The following is an 8,311-nucleotide window of genomic DNA, read 5'->3' on the forward strand; positions in this document are numbered from 1 at the left end:
TATCTCTCAAAGGACAGAAGTTCAAGATCCTTGAAGCTGTTTCTGACGAGGATGCGAGATGCCAGTTTGCGCTTGTCCACGGCATTGGTCCCACTCTACAATTGGGAATTGGCCAAAAATCTGAATTACTTAAAAAGGATGACCTACAAGCGTGGTCTAAGAAGCATTTCAGAGCGAGGCAGTATTCATTTCAGATCAAGAAGTGCAATCAAGCTCCTCCATCTGAGGTCCATAAAGAGCAAGCCTTGGAAGAAATTCAGTCAAAAGTGGAATGCCTTCCTCCTCACATTCAGCAGCTTGTGAATTCAGCCATTCAGCAGGTCAAAAGCATAGAGGGACTTGTCATGCTAATGCAGGCAGCCAAGGCAGGCTCGTCTGGTGTTGATGTGGTTTGTGCTGCACTGGATTTGCAAAGTTGCACTACGTGTAAAGCTCCCAGGGCGTTGCTGCACACGTTTAAGAAGTTAATGTGGCTTCCAGATCCACAATACAAAGATGCCTCAAAGGAACATTACAAAGCCTTTGAAGATTTGTTTGGCCAAAACACCAGCGAGATTGACCGCCCGTCTGCAGAGTCAAATGTTGATGACAAGTCAAAGCATCTTATGAAGAAGGAGCGTGTTCGTGATGCAATTGAATGTGTTGCCTGCAAGAAATGGAGGTGCATATTTGCTGCCACCAAGCCCACAGCAGCACAGATGGAGCAGCTCAGTGAAATAACCGACGCACTGCAATACAGCTGTGGGCCTCCATTAATTCCGGAAGATCATGAGTTAAGCACGATCTTCGTTGTCAGGCAATATGTTTCGTGCGCTGACCTGGTCGATACACTCTATTTCTCATGTTGAAAATTTGAAGAAATTTGCTGTTGGTGTGGCGCTTTGGAGCCAGAGGCAAGAATCAATGACGAGACAAAAGCCATCTACAAGGTTGTGAACCCTGTGTGCCAGGAATGCACCGCTGCCGGCAAGAAACCAGTGGCAAGCTGCAAGAAGAGCTGGATGGCAGGCTGCAGGAACAAATAAAGTAACTCTGCTTAAGTGTTTTCCTGTGACACAGACAGAAAGTCTCTTAAAGCGAATAGTGATGTGTACCACTGCTTTGTGTATTGGAGTAAACTTTCCTGACATTCGCTATGTAATCATGTGGGGAGCAGCACAGAGTATTTTAGACCTACACCAGGAAGCTGGGAGAGCTGGATTACAGTCTCATGTGATTGTACTCTATCATGGTCAGCAAATAGGCCCAAGTGAGCAGGAAGTCAAGGACTTTCTCAGGTCGCAAGGATGTCTACGGGTGGCAGCATACCAGTTATTAGTCTCTGCAATTATGCAATTAAATTCGCTACATAATTGCTGTACCTACTGTACTGCTTCGTGCAATTGCAAAGGCACCTCTTGTGGAGCTTGTGCATTGCCTTTTGAGAGTGACACATTGAAAGTCCCAGAGAAACCTGAAGGGCATACTCGCAATGTCACTGTAAAAGATTGACAGGATCTTCAATCTGCTTTGGAGGAGGTGTTTGAAGAAATGAAGTTTCAAAGTTTAGCAATAGATGAATCTGTGAGCCATGGTTTCTCAACCCAACTAATTGTTGATGTGGTAAAGAACTGTCATGGTATTTTCACTATAGAAGACATATTGACCAATTTTCCTGTGTTTTCTGTTGGAAATGCTATAAGAGTTCTTGAAGTCATCCAAGAACTTTTCGAAAGTGAAAGTGCTGGGACAGTCAACGCGATAGCAGCAAATTTCACAGTAATTCCCCCCTTCCCCCCAAACAATGTTGAACTGGGAGGGTTTGACAGACGTTACAACGTTCGCTAAGATGTTTTCAACTTTGCCTGGGGGGAGGGGGGGAGGATGGAGGTGTAGGTAAAGGGTCAATAATGACAGGGAGAGTAAAACACGCAAATTTGAAAGGATTCCAGCATCTGTCCTCCATTGCCGGAGGCTGACTTGGGGAGAGGAAATAACAACTACCCTGTATTTGTATTTGAGAACCTGTGAAATATTGTACCGTGCAATGGAAAATGAGATACTGTTGGTAAAATCGGTCTTTGCGCTTCGCAAGGTACGTCCGAATCATTTCGTGGTACATTGATAACAGAGTTCAGTATAATTATTTCCTAAAACATGTTGATAACAAATTCCTGTTTTTACTAGGTTCTGGTTTTTCAAAGATATCCACGTTTTTGTTTTTTAGGAGATTGAATACACCTTCTGACTTTCATAGGATGCACAGCTTTAAGGCAGAAATAATTTTTCCCTGACAAGGCATGCGATACCCCTTGTTTTGTTTTTTTTTTTGCAGCTAACTCGTTCCCAGGCCCTGCGCATATAAACTGTTATAAGCATGCGGGGCAACTGCTCTAAAGAGCGAAATGCCTGAACTGGAATATTTAGAAGCTGGAGGGCAACAAATTGTGTATCTTATTGCGTACAGCCGTGCGGATGTAAGGAAATTTCCATCAAGAGAATGCTTTTCGGCTGCTGTGCTCCACGCTTGGTACAGTTTTGGCATTGAAGTTATTCAGTGGGTTACATGTGTTGAGGGACCTGATAGTGGAAACCAGCACAAGTTGAATCGGTACCATTTTCATATGGCAATTGAACTGAAAAAGAGGGCGAGATGGTTTCAGGTACGAAAGTACTTAGACGACAACTTTGCAATTCAAGTCAACTTCAGTGACAATCATAATTCATACTACAGTGCATACCAGCACGTGACGAAAGAGGATAAGGACGCATTGCACTTGGAAAGCCATCCCGATCTCAAGTGTAGTACCAAAAACAGAGTGTGCTCTAGCTTCGAAGAAAAGTAAGGCAAAGGACAAAGGGCAAGGCCAAAAATCGAAGAAAAACTGAGCGGATCGCCTGTGCATTTTTGATGTTTGCCAACTTGAAAAAGCAAAATCCGTAAAGCCCCATTTGGAGCTTGATCTGTGCCTTCACGTTTCGATTTTACGGAAAACCTGGGAATATATTTTCTTGGAAATGCAATAAAATGTTTGAATTCGCAGCTCTATAAAATTTAATTTGATATAGGGTTTTGGGTATCTGTGATGTAACTGAGTCGCTACATCCGTTAAACTGAAGCCACCCCTGAAGGTACATGGTAACCTTAAGTCTGTTAGATCAACATGCTGGAGCTGTAAACAGTTTACAGCACCACCTTCAACAACAACACCCCCGGACCAATGCCCAGTGACTGTACCCTTGGCCGGGCAGCATTTGAAGTCATAGAGATGGATTTTGCAGGCCCAATCCTCTACAAGCTGACTCTTCGATGACAAGGAAAAGCATACTTGGTGATCTTCTCCTGTAGTTTGTCCCTCGTAGTTCACCTCGGGCTGGTGCCAAGCCTAAAAACCAGCGCTTTCCTGCTGTGCCTCAAGCGGCCCATTGCCAGGTGAGGACGTCCCAGAGTAATCTACTTGGATAACGGTAGCACCCTTGTGAAAGCGGCTAAGTGCCTGAAACAAGTGTGAGAAGACAAGGTGTAGAAACTAAACGCGTAGTTATTTAGGTTATTGTGTTATTTTGTGTAGGAATGTTCTTGTCTATATCTCGTGCGTGCGGTATTTGTAGTTGCGTAATTTAGTGTTATTTATTCACATTTTTGTTCACAAGTTTTGGCAGTTTATATAGAATTTTTTGCCGTTTTAGTGTTAGTATATCTCTTCACCCCGAGAGCAGTTTGTCAACCTACAAGTTTGTTCGTCCGCTATATGATTCAGGACAGTCGGTTTTTTCCAGTTACTTTGGTTTGCCCAGCTCTGCAACAAATGTAAGTGTCGGTTTTTCCTTCGCGCCATCTATTTGCGCTAGTTCATTTTGTAACGTTTTGTTTGCTTGTTTTGTTCTAGTTTTAACCGCTTCGCTTCACTTCACCGCCTCACTTCATCGCTACGCTGCTTAGCAGTTTCTTCGCCGCATCATTTGGAGGCAGTTTTCGTTTGTCGTTCTTTTAATAAAGCGTGTTATTATTACGGAATGCTGGAGTTTCCTTTCCCGTTGTAGTCATTACATCGTGAAAAATTTGTTACACCCGAGTTATTCAAGTTGCGATGTCGGCAGTTGGTGAAGATGTCTTGAACGAAAAGCTTCTTCGCCTCAAGAATTCCAGATCAGGCCACTTATCGACTGTTACCGCCAGGTTGAATGAAATCGATGCGTTGCTCTCAAACAAGGAGAACATTGATCTCGTGAAGGAGAAGTTAACCGATTTTACCGCTGCTTTCGAGGCCTTTAAAGAAGCGCACATTTTTGACTTATCGTACGTTCAAGACGGGACTTGCATCGCAAGGTGCCAAGAATCTTTTGATCGTGAGGTTGTACGAAGGGACGACTTTTCCCGGCGGGTCCAAGAATGGATCATAAGAACTGAAGAAGCGGTTTGGTTGATCTCTCAAGTTAGTCTGGATGATTCGGCGAGCAATGGTGGTTTTCGGTTCGCCTCTAAATCTTCAAGAAGACCCGGGCGTTTGAGCTGTAGCCGTGGTTTGCGGGAGAGTAGTTGTTCATCCCTGTCCGTGGTAAGAGCGAAGAAGGCAGCTCGTACTGCAGAGTTGAAAGCAGAAGCAGCAGTTTTCAAGAAGCGCCAATTTCTAGAAGAGCAGAGGTTCCGTCTCAAGCAAGAAGAAAAGCTTTTGTTTTTGGAGACTGAAATTGCCAAATCACAAGCCAGAGAACAAGCTTTAGCGTCTGTGGTGGACCCTTATCCGCGCGTGGTTCTTCCGAGTCCTGGGTTTATGGATCCTTATCCGCATATAGCTGCTGCAGATCCTGATAAAGTGGACGCGAATCGGCCTTCAGCTGTTCCAAACCCAGCCGGCGCAGAATCTAATCCGTCTTTGATCATTCCAAGTCCGGTCACGTTGGAAACCAGTCATCCAGGACAAACTTCGTCAGCACCAGTTGCTCAAGGTCACTCCACTATGAACCCAGAAGCGCCGGAATGGCCCCAGCGTCTGTTAGTCACCAACAATGATGGCTCTCTTTCTGGTTCTAATCAGTCCGGTGCGCTGTCTTCGCCTAGTGAGAGGGCTTTTCATGAGATGCTGGAGTTACACCAACACCAAAATGCATTACAGCGACAACAGGACAAGATCGTGGAGATGCTTGCGACGCAACGAAAGAAAAGTTCACTTCCCCATCCCAAAGTTCCTATTTTTGACGGCAGTCCCATGGAGTACGGTCCCTTTATCAGAGCCTTTCAGAACATAATTGAGTCCAAAACTTCGAGCAGTAGCGAGAGGCTGTACTACCTTAAACAGTTTACTAGTGGTGACGTAAAGGAGCTCGTGAGATGCTGCCAGTTTCTCCCTCCTGATAGGGGATACCCTGAAGCTAGGCGCCTGATGAAAAAGAAGTTCGGGAACGACTTCTGCGTCGTAGCTGCGTACAAGAGCAAGGCTTTGAATTGGCCGCAGTGAAGGCTGAGGACGCCGTGGGGCTCAACAGGTTCTCCCTTTTTCTTATGAGATGCAAAAACGTCATGGAGGGCAGTGGTCACCTGACCAAGCTTGAACAACCAGACACTGTAAGGAAACTAGTCCTGAAGCTGCCTTTCAATTTGAGAGTAAGATGGCGCCGCTTGGTCGATAATATCATGGAGACTGAAACAAGAGCTATACGGTTCCACGATTTCGTCGAGTTCGTGGATCACGAAGCCAGAGTAGTCACTAATCCCGTGTTTGGAAGTATTGTTGAAGACACGAAGCCCAAGTTGGATAGGCGAGACGGCCGTTTGCAGAAAGGATCTCTTATGAAAAGAGCCGGAGAACTTAGTTTTGCTGCACAAGTGGGAAGTAGCCAGAATGCACCTACCGGTTTTGCACCCGCTCGTGGTACACCCCCCTCAGTAGGAGAAGTATCGTGTCTATATTGCCAGGCTGGTCACATCCTAGAGAACTGCATCTCTCTTAGAAATCGTCCGTACATGGACCGAATAGAGTTCCTGAAGTCCAAAGGCCTCTGCTTTGGTTCTCTGTCCAGTGATCACGCCGCAAAGAGTTGCCCTGGGAGAAAATCGTGTACGTTTCCTAACTGTACTAAGAAACATTCTGCAGTCCTACACACGAACTCTGTAGCTCGAAAGCAACAAGCTGGAAATCCACCCGCCAATCCGTCGGCACGCGAGGGAGTCGTGCGCGTTCAGAACGCTTTGGTAAACCCAGATGGAAAAATCAAGACTGCCAATAATGAATGCCTCTCAAGGACAGGCATGGCTGTGGTTCCGGTGAAAGTCTGGATCAAAGGGAGTAAAACGCCGACAGTCACCTACGCCTTTCTGGACAGCGGTAGTTCCTCCACGTTTTGCACCGAGACCTTGATGAGGCAGCTAGGAGTGAGTGGTCCAAAAACTACAATTTCTCTAACAAGATTGGAAAAGAAGGACAGTCTTGTGGACAGTTTTGTTGTTACGGATCTTACCATCTCCGATCTGGACGAGAACGTTTTCATTGACCTCCCATTACTGTACACAAGACCCAGCGTACCTGTGTCGAGAGAGGATATACCCACTCAGGATGACGTTGACAAATGGCCACACCTAAGCGGAGTGCACCTGCCCAAAGTTGATGCAGAGATTGGTCTGCTCATAGCAAGTGACGTCCCCGAGGTTCTAGATCCTTTGGAAGTAAAGCATAGTCAAGATGGCAGCCCTTACCCCTCGCGAACAAGCGTCGGATGGGCGGTTAAAGGCCCGTTGACTCGTTGTCTTTGTGGTTCTCGTTCATTGAATTTCTTTATTAAGGCCGACACTGAGCTGCACCAGATGGTACAACACTTTTACGAAATCGCCTTACCTTTCAGAAACCGTCAGCATCCAGTTCCGAACAATCGAGTTCAAGCAGAACAGCGTTCTGTATGGCTGAAGAGGAAGTTGGAGAAGAACCCGAAGTTGCTCGACGACTACAAAGTCTTTGTTCGGGACATTGTCGCAAAAGGTTACGTCCAAAGGGTTCCTGTGCAACAGAAGCAGTCAGCCTGCGAAGGCAAGACATGGTTCATCCCTCACCATGGAGTTTATCATCTGCATAAGCCTGGGAAAGTTCGTGTCGTCTTTGACTGTTTGGCAAAGTACAAGGGAAAGTCCCTTAATGATCTGATGTTGAAAGGACCAGATCTCACAAATTCTCTCTTGGGTGTCCTAACAAGATTTCGTCAGGAACCCATTGCAGTAATGGCGGACATCGAGGCAATGTTCCACCAAGTTAGAGTTCCAGAATGTGATCGTTCGTTTCTTCGTTTCTTGTGGTGGCCGGATGGGAATTTGTCGCGCGCATTGGCGGAATACCAGATGACCGTCCATCTGCTCAGTGCAGTGCCTTCGCCTGCCTGTGCCAATTTTGCCCTTCGTAAAACAGCCGATGATAATGTCCAGCACTTCTCCTCTGATGTGACGAATACAATCAAACGGAACTTTTACGTCGATGACTGCCTTAAGTCGCTCCCGTCAGTTAAGGATGCTATTGCGCATGTCAATGAGTTGTACAGTCTGTTGCAGGGGGGAGGTTTCTGATTGACAAAGTGGATCAGCTCCAGCCGAGAAGTTCTAGAAAGCATTCCTGTGAAAGAGCGCGTACAAGAAATCAAGAAGCTAGACCTTCAGAAAGAGCAGTTACCAGTCGAACGCGCACTTGGTGTCCAGTGGCGAATAGAGAGCGACACATTCGGTTTTGATGTTAATCTCAAGTCCAAGCTCCCTACCTGTATAGGCATTTTGTCTGTGGTAGGATCAATCTTTGACCCCTTTGGTTTCGTTGCACCCTTCGTCTTGACTGCTAAGAAGATTTTGCAGGACCTATGTCGCTTAAAGTTGGGTTGGGACGACGAAGTGCCTACAGAACACGGCATACGTTGGCAAGGATGGCTAGTGGACCTCCCTAAGCTGTCACAGCTTACGATAGATCGCTGCCTTAAACCAGCCAACTCTAAGGACATCGCATCCAGTAAGCTTCACCACTTTTCGGATGCTTCGGAAATTGGTTTCGGATCAGTTTTTTATCTACGTCTGGTTGATAGCAGAGGCAGAATTCACTGTACCATTCTTCAAGGGAAGTCACGCCTGGTGCCCCTCAAGCAAGTAACAGTTCCACGGTTAGAGCTTTCGGCCCCAACAGTTTCGGTCCGTTTGGATAAAGTTTTGAAGAGAGAGCTCGAATTGACGCTAACCGATGCGTCAACCTTCTGGACGGACGGCACGTCTGTGTTGCGTTACATAAAGAATGAGAACAAGCGGTTCCACACGTTCGTGGCCAATCGTATAGCCATGGTGCGAGACGGGTCTCACCCAGACCAGTGG

At 46.3% G+C, this 8,311-nt stretch overlaps 1 protein-coding gene across 1 annotated transcript in view; it reads left to right on the top strand.

Moving 5' to 3' along the window:
- The first annotated feature begins 5,500 nt into the window (after positions 1-5,500).
- The window catches only part of LOC146457825 (uncharacterized), a 4,560-nt gene continuing 1,749 nt past the window's right edge, over positions 5,501-8,311 (top strand). The window contains exons 1-2 of the mRNA XM_085091558.1: positions 5,501-7,502; positions 7,743-8,311. The exon at positions 7,743-8,311 is cut by the window's right edge and continues 1,749 nt beyond it. Of these exons, the coding sequence (XP_084947684.1) occupies positions 5,501-7,502; positions 7,743-8,311 (2,571 nt within the window). The remainder of the gene's footprint in view (positions 7,503-7,742) is intronic.

The sequence above is a fragment of the Pavona decussata genome, unplaced genomic scaffold (genome assembly GCF_977016875.1).
Source record: "Pavona decussata unplaced genomic scaffold, jaPavDecu1.1 SCAFFOLD_237, whole genome shotgun sequence".
Classification (NCBI taxonomy): Eukaryota; Metazoa; Cnidaria; class Anthozoa; order Scleractinia; family Agariciidae; genus Pavona; species Pavona decussata.